This window comes from Sorex fumeus, unplaced genomic scaffold (genome assembly GCF_029834395.1).
Source record: "Sorex fumeus unplaced genomic scaffold, SorFum_2.1 ptg000018l, whole genome shotgun sequence".
In the NCBI taxonomy this organism is placed as follows: Eukaryota; Metazoa; Chordata; class Mammalia; order Eulipotyphla; family Soricidae; genus Sorex; species Sorex fumeus.
Window position 1 is genome coordinate 30,381,776 of NW_026606075.1, and position 18,063 is coordinate 30,399,838.

The 18,063-nt window shown below is 43.7% G+C and overlaps 1 protein-coding gene across 2 annotated transcripts in view; it reads right to left on the minus strand.

Moving 5' to 3' along the window:
• CDK7 (cyclin dependent kinase 7) overlaps positions 1-18,063 on the minus strand; it is a 32,096-nt gene continuing 14,033 nt past the window's right edge. For both annotated transcript variants that reach the window (XM_056112666.1, XM_056112667.1), the window contains 6 exons: positions 16,706-16,824; positions 14,968-15,067; positions 13,206-13,292; positions 6,308-6,457; positions 949-1,096; positions 1-195 (listed from right to left, as the gene is read on the minus strand). In XM_056112666.1, the coding sequence (XP_055968641.1) occupies positions 167-195; positions 949-1,096; positions 6,308-6,457; positions 13,206-13,292; positions 14,968-15,067; positions 16,706-16,824 (633 nt within the window). In that variant the 3' untranslated portion in view covers positions 1-166. The remainder of the gene's footprint in view (positions 196-948; positions 1,097-6,307; positions 6,458-13,205; positions 13,293-14,967; positions 15,068-16,705; positions 16,825-18,063) is intronic.

The following is an 18,063-nucleotide window of genomic DNA, read 5'->3' on the forward strand; positions in this document are numbered from 1 at the left end:
TTGTTTTAAAATACATTTAATAAAAATAACCCAGTTTTACATATTTTACATGTGTAGAATATTTACAGATTCCTTCTACAGCATTTACTGTTTACTATTTTTCCATCATTTGCCTTTTGGACTTCTTTTTCTTCAGTAGTAAAATACTGTCCAGTGTTCTCTGTAACTAAAAAATTAGCTTCTTGGGTAATACTCCTAGAGGGGGAAAAGAATGAAGTTGTTCATAGGTAATCTTATGAAAATTTTAACCAGCTACCACTGCATTCCAACCAATTATTTTTTAGTAGCACTTGTTAAATATTAACCACACTCTATAATAGCTGGAATTTATAATGTAGTTACACAATTCTCAAAACTCAGATATACTTCTAAGTGCCCATTTCTATGACCTAAGTATTCTTTTCCTGTTTTTGCTTTTGTGCCTGTGCAGTGCTCAGGGGTACTCCTGGCGCTGCACTCAGGAATCATTCTTGGCAGAGCTGGGAGAGCGTCTTAGATGCCAGGGATCAAGCCTGGATCCAAACTTGGGTCAACTGTGCACAAGGCAAACACTCCACTCATTGTACTATCACTCCGGTAGTAGAATTCTTAATGGAAGCAAATTTAGCTAAAATACTACTCTATCCACTCTTTTTTTTTTTTTTTTTTTTTTGCTTTTTGGGTCACACCCAGCGACTCACAGGGGTTACTCCTGGCTCTGCACTCAGAGCTCAGGGGACCATATGGGATGCTGGGAACCGAACCCAGGTCGGGAGCGTGGAAGGCAAATGCCCTACTCGCTGTGCTATCGCTCCAGCCCCTACACTCTTTGTAATTTACGTTCATAAAGTAGTGCTGGGAATAGCTCACAACTACATTTTTTAGATGTCCTTCAGTCACTAGATATAAATTAGCTATTTCGTTTTCTGAACTCACTTCAAGGGTTTTTGTTTTGTTTTGTTTTTTTACCTTGTTCCAAGGTCTCTGTTCGTTTCCGCTTTGTTGCCACAGCTGGGTTTGACTGCTCCTTTAAAGTTTCCACTGGACAGTTTGGTCTTGGCAACTGACATCCAGGTGTTGGCCCTGGCCGATTACTGAAATACTTAGTTTTCAATGCCTTTTAAAAGAAAAGATACCACAAAAAATAGATCTTAAGTGAAAAGATGAACTATGTTTTTTGAAAAGCTAACCTCCAAAACTGTTGAGAGCATAAAAATGAGAGGGCCAGAGAGAAGGTACAAGGGTTAACACCCTTACGTAGCTTGCTAGGTTGAATCCTGGCACCAGATATGGTCTCCCAGGCAACCCACATGTGGCCTGAATACAGAGCCAAGTGTGGTACCTGAGCATTGCTGTTGTGGCCCAAACACCACAAATCACAAATCACAAATCATCCTGTTATACGTCGATTGCCTCGAGCAGGCCCCAGTAACGTCTCTTTCATCCTAGACCTGAGATTATATTCAAGGCCCTTTAAGAGAATGAGATCCATCATTGTTACTGGTGTTTGGCATATTGGGTACGCCACGGGGAGTTTGCCAGACTCTGCCGTGTGGGCAGGCTACATTCGGTAGCCTGCCAGTTTGTTCAAAGTAGGAGTGAGATAATAAGATGTCATAATAAGGTGTAATCCCATCAACGGCCAAGACTCAGAGACTATAAAATCCAGCTCCCGGACGAGAACAGTGCAGTCTCCTGCCCCTGCGCCTGGCTGTTCCTCGCCGGGGTCCCTTGGAGGGGAGCGGGTTGAGCTTTCCTCCCCGCCCCGACCAGGGCTCTGGCAGCCGAAGACCTCCAGGACCAGCCACCACCATGCTGAGACCACTCTCCGCACACATGAAGGTACTGGCAGAGGGACAAAGTCACGTGGGTTCCGGGGCCGAGATCTCCAAGCCTACTCGGATTGGGGTCGAGTATCCTCCACCCAGATCCTCCAAACTCCAGTAGGCGGGGGTCACACCCACCAACTGGCCCCCTGGCGCCGTGTAATCCCATCAGCGGCCAAGACGCAGAGACTATAAAAACCAGCTCCCGGAAGAGAACAGTGCAGTCTCCTGCAGGCCCAAACACCAAAACCAAAAAAACCCTATGTAAGGTCAGAGAGACAGTATAGGGATTATGGCATTTGCTGACCCTATATAGATCCCTGGCATCTAGGTCCTCCAGCACTGCTGGGCTAGAACTCTTCTCCAACTCCAACTAAAAAAAAAAACCAAACAGGGGCTGAAGGGATAGCACAGCAGGTAGGGCATTTGCCTTGCACGCGGTCGACCCGGGTTTGATTCCCAGCATTCCATAAGGTCCTCTGAACACCGCCAGGGGTAATTCCTGAGTGCAGAGCCAGGAGTAATCCCTGTGAATCGCCAGGTGTGACCCAAAAAGCAAAAATAAAAAAAAAATAAAAAAAAAAAACCAAAAAGCACATTAACATGGATTCCACCGTGCAAGCCCCGAGGTGTCCCCCAGACGCGGGAGACAAAGCAGATCTTAGCCTCTCTGTCTCTCCCTTTACACCGCCCAAGCCGAGCTGGCCTCTTCTTCCCACCCACCCAGGTCAGTTTTCCTGCCACCTCTCAAACCCGGGACGTGGATTCCACCGTGCAAGCCCCCAGACGTCCCCCAGATGCCGGGAGACAAAGCAGATCTGAGCCTCTCTGCCTCTCCCTTTCCGCCGCCCAAGTCGAGCTGGTCTCTTCTCCCCATCCAGTCTTTACTCTGGGGACACACACCAGGTATCCGTGGGGGTGTGGCCACTTTAGAAGTGGGCATGGCCTAATTTCGGCCGCAAGTAGTTTACTCGAACCAAGAAATCTATGCCCTACACCTACACATCAACATGAAGAAACAACGCAAATCCCGCCACAGGGAGACGACGAGGAAACAAGTCCAGAAGCCTCAGTAGGTGCTAGCCACCTTAGGGACCTCTCTGACAAAGAATTAAGATATGAAGTCATCAAGATGTTCAATCAACTCAATGAAACAGTCAGACAGATATCCACTAAATTGAAAGAGGACGTGAAAGAAACAATCGATCGCACAATCGACAAAATACAGGAAGAAATGAGAGCGGAAATTGGAAAGTTTCGCACAGAAATAGCAAGGATCAGAGATTCCATAGATGAAATCAAAAACTCACTCTGTGCCCTCAAAAATAGAATGACCACAGCTGAGGAAAGAATCAGTGAGCTGGAAGATCAGCTGCTCCAAGCCAACACGCAACAACAAACAGTGGGAAACGACCTCACAATAGCTCTACAGAGAATCAAAGGCCTAGGAGACGATTCCAAAAGAAACAACATTAGAATCATTGGACTACCAGAAGCTCAGGGAAACAATCCCAATGAAAAAACCATGGTTAAACAAATCATTGCCAAGAAATTCCCAGAGCTCCACAATACAGCCATTCAGATTCAAGAAGCCCAAGGGTGCCAGCTAAAAGAGACCCTAATAGAAACACTCCAAGACATACTATAGTTAGAATGATCGATGCTGCCGATAGTGACACAATACTGCAAGCAGCAAGGGCAAAAAAGGAAATCACATACAAAGGAGCACCCCTTAGATTCACAGCAGACCTATCAGAGGAAACCCTCCATGCCCGAAGGCAGTGGCGAGATAGAGTGAAAAAACTCACTGAAATGAATGCTTCACCAAGAATACTCTATCCGGCTAAACTCTCACTCAAAATCGAAGGAACGTTACAGTATTTTCTAGATAAACAGCAGCTGGGGAACTTCATAGACTCAAAACCAAACCTAAAACAAGGGCTAAAGGGGCTACTATAAGACAAGACAACCCCCACAACCACAACAACACCCTTACAGAAAGATGACACAAAACCCCATAACCATACTCTCTCTCAATGTCAACGGTCTAAATTCACCATTTAAGACACACGGAGTGGCAAAATGGATACAGAGACAGAACCCAACATTCTGCTGCCTACAAGAAACTCATCTCAACACTCAGAGCAAACACAGACTCAAAGTCAAAGGATGGAAAACAATCCTGCAAGCAAACAGCTCCTGCAAAAAAGCTGAGGTGGCCATACTAGTATCCAACAACATTAATTTCACCTTGAAAAAGATTACAAGGGACAGTGAAGGCTATTTTCTCTTTATCAAGGGATACGTACAACAGAAAAAAATCACACTCTTAAATGTATACGCACCTAATGAGGGAATAGCTAAATATTTAAAACAACTGCTAACAGATTTTAAGGAGGACATTGCTAGCAACACAATAGTAGCCGGAGACTTCAACATCGCCTTATCACCTTTGGACAGATCAACAAGAACAAACCCCAGCAAGGAATCATTGGCTTTGAAAGAAGAAATAGAAGAGAAAGGGCTTATAGACCTATACAGGGCTTTAACCCCAAAAAGAAAGAATACACATTCTTCTCCAGTGCACACGGAACATTTTCTAAAATAGACCATGTGCTAGGACACAAAACATACCTCAACAGAATCAGGAAGATAGAAATAGTATCAGCCATCTTTTCAGACCATGATGCACTGAGGATAGAAGTGAATCACACACAGACACGGAGAACCAAATCAAACACCTGAAAATTAAACAACTCAATGCTGAACAACGAGTGGGTCAGGAACAAAGTCAAGGACGAAATCATATGATTTTTATCTTTTCTTTTGTTGATATGGTGGATTATGTTGATTGATTTCCGAGTGTTAAACCAGCCTTGCATCCCCGGGATGAATCCCACAAGAAAGCTAGAAATGGCTGAATGGGCTGGAGCACATGCTTTGTATGCAGGCCTAGAGTCGCTGGCTGAATGAACCACATGGCCCCATACACACTGCCAGGCTTGCACCCCGCCCCCCCCAATCAATACAAAAATCCCAAAAAGAAAAAAATAGTTTAAGGAACTTCTCACAATTTATCCATCTTCAAATTCCTACATCTATACATGTTCAAATTTCAAAGCATATGTTGGAGGTGGGCATTGGGGTTAGGGTTTAAGTTCATACCCATGGTGTTTAGAGTTTACTTCTGGATCTGTGCTCAGGGATCATTCTTGGTAGGACTCGGGGGACCTGGAATGCTAGAAATGCTAGGGATCAAACCAGGATTGGCTGCATGAAAGGAAAGCACCTTACCATCCTGTACTATCTCTCCAGCCCATATAAATTAATTTTATAGAAACTTCTGTAAAGGTACAATAAGTGAAAACGATTTAAATTCCAACAGTCCTCCACAATTTCATGTTTTACGTAGAAGGGTTTGCCAAAGATTATTCCTATTTACTAGCAGTACAGTTTTTTGTTTTGTTTTGTTTTTATTTCATACTAAAATTCCAATAGAATTTTATTCTCAAATAGTTTAACAAATTCATACTTTATTTTTATCATGGTATTATTCAACCATATTCAGCCATAATAATTTAATAGTTTCCTTCTGGGTGATCCAATTTGTATTGTCTTATTGTACTTTAACAAAATATAGGAACATATTGTTACATATAAAGACTTATGAACTTTCTTTCATTTTTTGTCAGTTTCCTTCTTTGGCAGGTAGAGAGGTTGGGCCCTGCCTAGCAGTGCTCAGGATATTCTCCTGGCCCTGTATTTATCACACCTGACAGGGTTAGGGGGGATCATAAGTGGTGCCAGGAATAGAACCTGGGTTAGTTACGTGCAAAGAAAGTGCCTTACCTGCTCTCCAACCTCCCAGAGTTTTTTTTCTTTTTTTTTTGGTCACACTGGCAAAGTTCAGGGATCACTCCTGGCAGACTTGGGGGATGCCAGGGATCAAATCCAGGTCAGCCACATGTAAGGGAAGCATCTTACATGCTATCCTATCTCTCCAGCCTTATAGCCTGTCTATCTTTTAAGTACAAAAACTGTGTTTTCCTTCCTCTAAACTACTTATAAGTCAATTATGAAATATATATATTTTTTCCAAATAAATCTCCTGTAGTTGTATATGATGTATTCTGAATGGTACTTGAACACCTTGGCGGGGGGGGTGGGGATAGTATTCTTTAGAACAAAGCAAAAACAAATCCTCCCAATATTTAGAAATTGTTACAGCTGCTATGAAATTCTATTTTTATTTTACTGATGTTACACTTAATATACTCAAGAGGAGCAAGGTGAGAGCTCAAAGGTCTAGAGCACATACTTTGTATGTGCGAACCACAAGTTCAATCCCTGGCACTGCACTTCTTAGACCCGTCACACCCTTACCGTGCTGCTGAACTATAAAAGCCTATACCATGACACATGACTTGCCTGAGAACTGCTTGGGAACAACCCCTAACCCCTCAAAACAAAAGATAATCCTCAAAGAAGATAAACTGAAATACCTGTGTAGCTGTAATTCGAGTACACGGATTAAATAAGAATAAGCCTTGTATGAGATCCAGTAAATCATCTCCTGCTGCACTGAAGATGTGTTGTAACGGGATTCCAGGGAAGCTTTTAAATGTCACAAAATCTGGAAGACTACACATGTCCTGAAAAATTATGTTGATAATTAAAGCGAGTAAAAGACTTGAAAAGCACACAAAATCTCAAATGAAAGAAATAAACACAAGGAAGATATAATCTATACAGAAAATTCCAAGTAATAAATTTTAAACCTCTTAGAATTAGTGAGCAGTCAGCTGCAGAATATAAGATAAACATACTAAAACATAATAATTCTAAATGCAAGTAATGGACAAGGAGACACTAAAATTAAAAACAAGTGCCATTTAAAAGCACTCAAAAAGAATAAGGGGCGTAGGAGATGGTTTAAGAGGTTGGAGTGAATGCCTTGCATAAGAACCCAAGTTAAATCCTGGGAATTCCAAGGACCACAAAGCATTGCTGGAAATGATCCCTCCTCCTGCCTGTACCACTGAGTGGGCTTCTATCCCCGAAACAATAAAACTGCTTAGGTACAGAACTCCTATACTAAGCTACATTACATTGACTAAATCAAAAGTTGTAAAAAGACTGTGAGACCTATCGTATTCATGAATTGGAAGAGTCAATACTATACGTTATACACATCAAGAGATGAGCAGGTTTAACATAATTCTTGTTGTAACCCCTGAGCATCACCAAGAATGACCCAAAAATTTGAAAAAAAAAAAAAAAAGTTAAAAAAATTACAATGAATCATCACAATGCACCCATCAGGATACCTAAAATAAAATAATGAAAACACCACCATATCCTGAGAACGTTACACAGAGAAGCTGAATTATTCTACATTGCTGTTAAGAACATAGTTTTTTAGTTCATTTTGAACATAAAATAACAGTTGTATAAAATAAATATTAAACTACAATACAACTCAACAGCTGCATTCCTATCCTGTATCCTAGAGGGGAAAAATACCAATTTGTGCTTATTTAAGAATCTATACATGAATGCTTGACTGCAACCCTAGTTTTCCTTCTTTTTATCTTTTTTTTTTTTTTTGCTTTTTGGGTAATACTCAGCAATACTCAGGGATTACTCCCAGTACTGGTGGTGCTTGGGGGACCATATGGGATACTAGGGATCGAACCCAGGTCAGCTGCATGCATGGCAAACACCCTACTGGCTATACTATCTCTCTAGCGTCCCATAGCTTTATTATTCAATAGACCCCAGACGCAAAAAACCTTCAATGAAATGGTTAAACTGTAGAACATTCATAGTTCATGACAATAAAAAAGAATTATTGATACAATATAGGTGAATTTACAGACTGTACTTTTCTTTCTTTTTTTTTTTTTTTGGTTTTGGGTCACACCTAGCAATGCTCAGGGGTTACTCCTGGGTCTGCACTCAGGAATTACTCCTGGCAGTGCTTGGAGGACCATTTGGGATGCTGGGGCTTGAACCCGGGTTGGCCCCGTGCAAGGAAAATGCCCTACCCGCTGTCCTATCACTCTGGCCTTACAGAGACTGTACTTGAATGTAGAAAAGGTCCCCACAGCTAACATATTTATTTTTTCGTATTTTGGGTCACACCCGGCATTGCACAGGGGTTACTCCTGGCTCATGCACTCAGGTATTACTCCTGGCGGTGCTTGGGGGACCATATGGGATGCTGGGAATAGAACCCAGGTTGGCCTCATGCAAGGCAAACGCGCTACCTGCTGTGCTATCGCTCCAGCCCCACCAAAGCTAACATATTATATGATCCCACTGATGAAGATTCTTGAAAAGATATGATAGAACTGGTAACAGATTAAGGAAGGCATTGGGTGGAAGTGACTGTAACTATAAAAAGACAACATGAAAGGTCTCTGTGGTAATGTGCTATGTCTTAACATCAATGTCAACATCCAAGATGTAATGCTGCACTAATTTCCTAAGAAGTTACTATGTGGAAAGCTATATAACAGGGCTCTAGGAAAAGGATGGAGAGACAGTACAGGGGTTAAGGTGCTTTCCCTGCACACCGCCCATCATGCTTGATCCCTAGCACCATAAGGTTCCCAAATAAAACAGGAGTGATACCAAACTGTCCTCCCTGCCAAAAAAAAAAAAAAAAAAAAAGCACCAGGGATAATTGCTATGGTTTCTTACAATTGCATTTAATCTATAACAGTTTCAAAATAAGAAACTTAATTAGGTGCTGGAGAGAAGAAATATGCAGATGATTTCATGTAGTTCCCTGAGCATACTTGAGGAGTGATTCCCGAGCAGAGCCAGGAGTAAACCCTTAGCACAGCTGTGTGGCCCAAGAGCAAAATGAACAACAAAAAGGATCCCGCACCCCACCCCACATTTGGGCCACACCCGCAGTGCTCAGGGCTTACTTCTGGCCCTGCACTCAAGAATCACTCCCAGAAGGGCTTGGGGGGTGGGTGGTGGGTTTCTGGGGATTAAACCCAGGTATGGTGCATTTTCTTTTTTTTTTTTTTAATTTATTTATTTATTGAATCACTGTGGGAAAAGTTACAGAGCTTTCGGGTTTAGGTCTCAGTCATGTAAATATCAAACACATTTCCCTTTACCAATACTTATTTTTAACCCCGAACCCCAATAGACCCCCACCTCCCACCCCTCTCAATTCTTGTGAGGCAGATGAGTTCTAGTTAATACTCTATCTACTTTGACTAGATAGATTGTTTCGATAGAAGATGCACAATTATTGTTTAGAGTTTACGACCCACCCCCCACAATCAGATATGCTGAAACAGCGTTGTGAAATGATTTGCTTTCTACGACTTGGTTTAAGAATAAAATGATGGATTTCTGCTATTTTACTTATTAACCCTGGAAGAATTTCTATTAAAAGTTAGCTAGTTAAGAGATTGGTTTCTGTGCCCTGGAGTCGTGGCCGTGCCGGAGAGCCGCTCGTGGGGGGCAGTTGGCGACCTCGGTGGGGCGTGGGGGACGGCCCACAAAGCCCCCCTTCCCATGAGGTCCCTGCCGCTCCCGCCAGCCCCGGCTCAAACCTGCTGTCCACAAGGCTCCCGTGCGGCCGCCATCTTTCTTTCCAGAGAGGAGCGGGCGGGCCGGTCAATGCCCTTTCCCCTCCGGGCAGGCTTGGTGGCGCGGTTCAACACAAGTCCATTTGCTTTTCTGCTCCAAGCTGCTGGTTCTCTGTGCTAAGTCCTTGTGCCTCCGGGGCCGTGGCCGTGCAGGAGAGCCGCTCGTGGGGGGCAGCCGGCGACCTCGGTGGGGCGTGGGGGACGGCCCACAAAGCCCCCCTTCCCATGAGGTCCCCGCCGCTTCCGCCGAGCCCGGCTCAAACCTGCTGTCCACAAGGCTCCCGTGCGGCCGCCATCTTTCTTTCCAGAGAGGCGGAACAAAACAAAACAAAAAAGGTGTGGCCCCCAAATGAAAAATTAGAAACAGGACATCAGGAAATTAATAAAAACAAAACACCCCAGCTCTACTGTAAAAACATGGGTGGCGCGATAGCACAGCGGGTAGGACGCTTGCCTTGCACGCAGCCGACCCTGGTTCAATTCCTCCATCCCTCTTGAAGAGCCTGACAAGCTAAGAGTACCCTGCCCACAATGGCAGAGCCTGGCAAGCTACCCGTGGCGTATTTGATATGCCAAAAACAGTAACAAGTCTCACAATGGAGACGTTACTGGTGCCCGGTGGAGCAAATCGATGAACAACGGGAGGACAATGTTACAGTGCTACCGTAAAAACATAAGATTTCCACTAGAAGGAGCCTATTGTCTATTAAGTTAAAGAATTTCCTAAAGCAATCCCCCTTCAAAAGTCCTATACGGGGGCGGGGGTGGGGGGTAGGGTATGGTGCCGCCAGCAGGTCAACCTGTACCTGTGAGGTGAGTGCATCAGCAGCCTGATGGCGCCTTCAGACTTCCAGATACCCCAAAATTGCTGCTGTGCCTCTGGCCAGACCCCAAAAACTTGGGGCAAAGTTTACCAAGAAAGTACACGGCCAAAAGTTAGGTATGTGGGAGACACACCCACAAACCACCTCCAGCTCAGCTATATAACTGGAAGCAAGGCCTCTCTGGTTCCTGATTGAACTGCTTAATGGCCATGATTCCAGAGACTCAGAAACAAATCTCAAAACCCAGCGGCTTTTGGCAGAAATGCGTCCGGTCCCTGCAGTAAATTACCAGTGCTGGGCCAACCCAGGTGGGAATAGGTTTCATGCCTTGGCCTGTTACCCCCCCGGTGGCCCAGTAGCCGCCATCCTTCAGAGGCCACTGGACAGTCAGGTTTGGGCCCCCAGTGACGAGACACGCAGGGCCTCACAGGATGGGGGTGGAGTTGAGCCTGTCCTCCCCATGCCAACGAGACCCCAAGTCATCGCCCATGAACGGCCTCTCTGGCTCCTGTTCAAGCTGCTTAACGGCTATGATCTCAGAGACTCAGAAACAAATCTTGAAACCCAGTGGCTTTTGGCAGAAATGCATCAAACCCCACAGTAGGTTATTGTTGCCGGGCCACCCCAGAGGGGAAAGAGTGTTGTCACTCTACCTGCTCCCCCTTGGCAGCTCAGTGGCCGTCATTCTCCAGAGGCCATTGGACAGTCAGGCTTGGGCCCGCAGTGACGAAACTTGTTGGGCCTCATGGGATGGGGGTGGAGCCGGTCCTGTCCTCCCCGTCCCAACGAAACCCCAAGTCATCGTCCACGAACGACCTCTCTGGCTCCTGATCAAGCTGCTTAATGGCCATGATCCCAGAGACTCAGAAACAAATCTCGAAACCCAGTGGCTTTTGGCAGAAATGTGTCTGGACCTCACAGTAGGTTACTGTCACTGGGTCACCCCAGGGAGGAAATGGTGTTGTCACTCTGCCTGGTCCCCCTTGGCGGCACAGTGGCCGTCATCCTCCAGAGGCCATTGGACAGTCAGGCTTGGGCCCGCAGTGACGAAACTTGTTAGGCCTAACAGGACGGTGGGGGGAGGCGGGCCTGTCCTCCCCACCCTAACGAGACCCCAAGGTAGGGGGAGGGTGTGGGATGGGGGTATACTGGGGTTTTTGGTGGTGGAGAATGGGCACTGGTGAAGGTATGGGTGTTTCATTGTATGACCGAGACTTAGACCCAAAAGCTTTGTAGCTGCTCTCATGGTGATTCAATAAATAAAATTATAAAAAATGGAAAAAAAAAAGTAAGGTGGAGTTCATAAACAATTCAATCAGCTAATCAGTGGCTGAATAAATAGCAGCACTCTTACAAAAAAAAAAAAAAAGAAAAGTCCTATACGGTAGAAATAAAAAAATTATTCTGAATCCTCAAAAAAACAATTTAATAGTCATATACCTTATTTAAATTGTCTAAATTTAGATTTCTTCTGCTAGAGGTACAAATAGAGCCTTTTCAAATCTCCAACAGTTAAAAAAAAAAGTCCTAAAGGCCTGAGAGCGAGCTCAGTGGCTGGAGCTCCAACTATGCCTGCTGAACCCAGCATCATAGGGTACCCCAAGCACAGCCAGGAGTCAGCACCCAGCAGGGGGAAACAAATCAAATCAAACAAGTACTTGAATTAAACTGGGTTTTGTTTTGTTGTTTTGTTTTTAATTGAGTACAGGTCTATCAATTTGAACACATAAATAATTTGTAAAATCACCACAATTAGGAAACAGAACAGGTTCATTATTCTCCCTGCAAAATTCTCTTGGATAAATCACTTAATTTCACTACTCTGCAATTCTCTCATCTGTAAAATGCAAATAGCACCTACCTAATAGGACTATTGAATTAAAGGAAACATAACTAAATGTGGTTTAAATATAAAATCTATGAAATGTTTCCAATGAATGGTATTACATGACATAATGAACAAATCATAGCTATTAGGACAATGTTTTTCAACTGGAACATATAGCAAATTTAGATATAAAGTTGAGGAGGCCAAAAAATAATACAAGTAGTAGAGCACATGTCTGAGTGAGGCCCTGACTTCATTCAGCCCCAGAACACTGCTAGGTGGAACAGAATAGCGCTTCAGGCATGTGCTCAGGGATCATTCTTATAAAGGCTATGGGGACCATACAAGGTGCAGGGGATAGAATCCGGGTTGACCACATGCAAGGCTAGTGCCTTTACCATGTTATGTCTTCTTCACCCACACTTAGTACTTTTTGTTGGCAATATAATGGGTAAGATACTTAAGAACCAGGGAGAGGGCCAGAGAGATAGCACAGTGGAGAGCGCATTTGCCTTACGTGTGGCTGACCTGGGCTCGATCCCCAGCATTCCATATGGCTCCCCCCGCACCGCCAGGAGTGATTTCTGAGTGCAGAGCCAGAAATAACCTCTTGCTGGGTGTGACCCAAAAAGCCAAAAAAAATAAAGAACCAGGGAGATATACTGGCCTTGTATGCTTGTGTGTACACATCCTTAGCTATGCTTTACACCAAATTAATGTATAGGCTTAACAACATAAGTAATCACATATTCTATCAAAAGGCTAAATGTAAACAGATCACAATTTGGTGGGGCGGGGGGGGGGGGCAGCTGGGCCAAAGCTGATGATCTACCGGGGTCACTTCTGGCTGTGCACTCAGGAATTACTCCTGGCGATGCTTGAGGGATGAGATGGGATGCCGAGCTGGCCATGTGCAAGGCAAATGTCCTACCCACTATCCTATCACTCTGGATCACAATTTTAACCTTTCACTTCATACAAGTTGTGCAAGGAGTATTTAAGACAAAAAAGGAAAAACTAAGACAACATATTTAAGCAGTTTCCACGTGGTTGCTCTATACAAAGGATATAACAATTAAGTAATTTTACAGAAACTTAACTAAACTTCAAAGAAGAAAATATGAAAGCTTACAGGCCACTGTTCTTCTGTTGGTGTGCCCAAAGTTTCAAAAATTTTTGTAAGCTGATCAAGATCTGAGTCTCCAGGCAAAAATGGAACCTGAAAGAAAGAAATTTCAAGAAATTTATGTCTTGATTTCTTCCGTAAGCTGCCAAATGGATGAGCTCAAAAGCTGAAAATATACTAAAAAAGACATTTAAGAGATAAACTTGGCAGAGAGACAGTCAAAGAACTGAGCGTAAAGCTTTTGCTTGCAGAAGGCCAGGATTCAGTCCCAGCATCAAACAGTCCTCCGAGCACTAAGGGATATGGCCCCAACACATCAAAAAAAAAAAAAACCTTTTTTCTCTGGTATGCAGAAGCATTTTCTGTGTTCAAGGGAACAAGAAAGCTGTATTTGTGTCCTGTGTCACATTTATTTCAATATATACGGCTTACAGGAAGGGAGGGTAGGGCCTGGTATCTAGAATGTAGAGTGAACAATCTCTCAGCTTCAGAAGGATTCTCCAGTATTCCTTGATCCTTACTGTTCAGAAGGACTAAACTTTTGTTGTTTTTGTTTTGGGGCCATATCCACTGATGCTCAGGAACCACTCCTAAGAGTACACAAAGAATCATGCATTGTCAGAAATTAAACCCAGGCATGATCTCCTGCATGCAGAGCACATATCCTAGCCCTCTGAGCTATCTCCCCAGCCTAAACTAATCTTTTTACCTAAAGAAGTTTCTAAGTCAGTATCTTTATCTCCAGTCAAAGAGAGTGTTAAGATGGTCTCAGAGGAATACAACAGACGAGGTATGCTTTGCCAAATCAGAGCTAAAATGAGCCTCTTACATATATTTACAGTTGCACAGAGTTCCACTTACTATGAGTTGTATAAATATCTCTTCAATTCTACTTTTTTTTTTGGGGGGGCAGGGGGACACCTGACAGTGCTCAGGGGTTACTCCTGGTTTTGCAATCAAGAATTATTCCTGGTAGTGCTTCAGGGATCATATCAGATGCCGTGGTTTGAATCTGGGTCAGTCATATGCAAGAGAAGTGCCCTACCCATAGTACTATTGTTCCAGTCCCATCTCAACTGTACTTTCAGGTAGCCCAAACAAAAATTAAGCCCCAGGAGTACAAAAGTTCATCCTACACACATCTAGTTGCTATAGAGACACTACCATATTCCAAATCAATAAAGCTGTTTTTTTTTTTAATTTCAGATCACAGAGATCTCTAATAAAACATCAATGGCTCCAAATGAGAGGTGCTCTAGTCTCACATTATGATTCTGCATGTAGGGAGAAGTGGTTTTTTTCTTTTCTTTTAACAGTTCTGCTCATTGATTTTTTTGCTTTTCGGGTCACACCTGGCAATGCACAGGGGTTACTCCTGGCTTTGCACTTAGGAATTACTCCTGGCAGTGCTCAGGGGACCATATGGGATGCTGGGAATCGAACTCAGGTTGGCTGCGTGCAAGGCAAACACCCTACCGCTATACTATCACTCTAGCCTCGCATTGATTTTTTTTGTTTATCTGAACAGTGTCTTTCCACTCTGGGAAGATAAATTTTTTTCTTTTTATTTTGGATTTTGGGTTTTGGGGACATACCCAGTGATGCTCAGGGGACCATATGGGACAATGGGATGCTGGGGATCAAACCCAGATCACTACGTGCAAGGCAAGCACCCTGCCTGCTGTACTACTGCTCTGACCCTGGGAAGAAAATTCTTAAATATAAGAACAGATACCTAATGAGGTATGTACATCAATACAAGACTTACCCTCAGAAGCAATTCTGCTAATATACAGCCAACTGCCCACATGTCCACACCTACACCGTACATTCTGGCACCAAATAATAACTCAGGGGCCCGATACCACCTGAAAAGAAAAAGAATCATTTTAGCATGGAATTACTGGAGAATTTTATCTACAGAATGTGAGATGGGGCTTAGGAGAACTGAACCCAGGGCTCGTACATACAAGGACTATGCTCTGTTATTCAGCTACATCCCCTAACTCCAAGGCATTTCTTTTCGGGAGGAGGATGGGCGGGCCACACCCGGCAATGCTCAGAGGTTAAACATGGCTCTGCAATCGGAAATCACTCCTGGTGGTGCTCAGGGATGGTGGAGATCGAACCCAAGTCAGATGCAAGCAAGGTAGGAACTTTACACACCGTTTCCCAGTGTGGGGACAGAGATACTAGTACAGAAGAGCACTTACCTGGCATGCGGCCAACCAGGTTCAACCCCAGGACCTATCAAGAGCAATCCCTGACCACAAGAGTCAGGAGTAAGCTGTGAGCACAGCAGGTGCAGTCCAAAGACAAGAATAAACTCAGTGAAGCACATCAAAGCACTGACTAAATTCTTTTATTAACTCAAGAAAAGATGGCCTGGGGCCAGAGCGACAGTATAAGGGTAGGTCATTTGCCTTGTACGCAGCCCACTCGGGTTCAATCCTCAGCATCCCCTATGGTGCCCCAAGCACCGCCAGGAGTAATTCCTGATGCAGAGTCAGGAGTAACCCCTAAGCATTGCTGGGTGTGACCCAAAAAGCAGAAAGAAAAGAAAAAAAAGAAAAGAAAATTAAAGATGGTCCTGGGGCCAGAGAGAGAATCAGAGTGCTTGCCTTGAACGTAGCCTACCCTATTTGATCCCTAGCACTACATATGGTTCCAAGAGTCCCACCAAGATGATGCAGAACCCTGCCAGGTGTGGCCCCAAACCTAAAGAAGTACAAGTGGTAATATGAAAAACTCAAAGTATCACAAGCCATGAATAAAGAGAGAGGTTAAGGTGCTTGCTTTGCATGAGCTGACCTCAGTTCAATCTCTAGCACCACATATGGTCTTCCCCACAGTACCACAAAGAGAGATCCCTCAGTACATATCCAAGTGTACACTATGAGCATAGCCAGGAGTGACCCAAGCCACCTCTGCATATACATATCAACACTTTTTATATAGTACATTGACATAAAATGTGTCATCAGAACTAATCAATGAAATTTACATAAGACATAAGACCCTTCCCCCAAAGTCAGCTGATTGTTCAAGAAGTTTGAAAACTACCTAAAAAAATGTACAAGAACTATAAATTACTCTTAGGTGTAAGTAAAACTGAACTAATACCCAGAACTAAACTAATTCAATTGCATTTGAAAGAAACATTGTAGTTTTTTAAATCAGGGGCTGGAGAGATAGTACAGGGGTTAAGGTGCTTGCCGTGCGTGCTGCTGACCCAGATTCTATCCTTGGAACTGCGTGGGACCCCAAGAACCACTGCAAGCACAGTTAGGAGTAGCCCCAAATACTGGCAGGTGAGGACCCCTCTATCCCATTAAAAAAAAGAAATACATTAACATAAATAGTCTACAATTTTAAAAGATCAACCATTCCTGAAATCTGACAAAATAATTCAGAGGAAAAAAAATATTTCAGAGAAGCCAAACAGTGTTTACTTATGATTAACATCCTATATAATAAAAGATTTAAGTCACTTAAGTGATTCTTACCTGGTCACTACCTGATGTGTATAGGCTCTATTGGGGCTCCCAAATGATTTTGCGAGGCCAAAATCTGCCAGTTTTAGAACTCCATTCTCATCTAGCAACAAGTTGTTTGGCTTTAGATCCTGTATCATGGAGTTTTTTAAAAGGTTAACAGGATGAGGTAGAATGACATCATGATACATTCAGTTGGCTTACCTCTAAACTTATTAACAACAGGGTAACGCCCACATTTACGTATATTTTGTTGTTTTGGGGCTACACCCAGCCATGCTCAGGGCTTACTCAGGAACTATTCTTGGCGATATTCTGGGGAACCATATGGGATGCCAGAGAAGAAATTCTGGTTGATTTGATACAAAACAATAACCTTACACACTGTACTATCACTTCAGCCAGTATCATCACATTTTATTTTTAATTATATTTTGGTTTTGGGGGGCCACACCCAGCGATGCTCAGGGGTTACTCCTAGCTCTGCACTTAGGAATTACTCCTGGCGGTGCTTGGGGGACCATATGGGACGCCAGGGATCGAACCTGGGTCAGCCGCATGCACGGCAAACACCCTACCCGCTGTACTATTGCTCTGACCCCTCATTATATTTTAGACTGATGTAAAATACTATTAAAAATCAACGTAAGATTGGTCACATATAAAGTGAAACCTTAAGATACCCAACTTCAAGTTACCTACTTCACAAAGTTGCTGTATTAATAATTTTCTATGAAGAACCTTTGGAAGCTGAAGTGTGGCCCCAACCTTCTTCACACCAAACCCAACCCCCAGCCCACCCTGCCACACCCACCAAAGGTGTGCACCCATCAATGTTCTGTATGCCCATGATTGATATTTTTATATTTTATTTTGGGGAGATCCTGGCAAGCTACCAAGAGTATCCTGCCCACATGGCAAGGTCTGGCAAGCTACCCATGACGTATTCGATATGCCAAACACAGTAACAAGTCTCACAATGGAGACGTTACTGGTGTCCACTTGAGCAAATTGATGAACAACGGGAGGACAGTACTACAGTGCTATTTTGGGGAGGGGAGTGTCACGGTTAAAACCCAGGGCCTCATACATTTAAAGGTTCACAACTGGGGGCCAGAGGATAGAGCACCTACTTACTTTGCACGAGGTCAACCTGGATTTGGTCCCCAACACCCCATATGGTTCCCCAAAGCCCTGCTAGGAGTGATCTCTGATAAGGAGTAAGTCCTGAGTACTGTTGGGTGTGGTCCTTCCTTAAATAAAAAATAAATAATAAAGAATTTCACTTTGAGTACGTGGGATACCAGGGATTTGACCCTGTAACCATGTTTGCATGGCAGACAGTTTAATCCCAGACCCCCAAGTGTCTA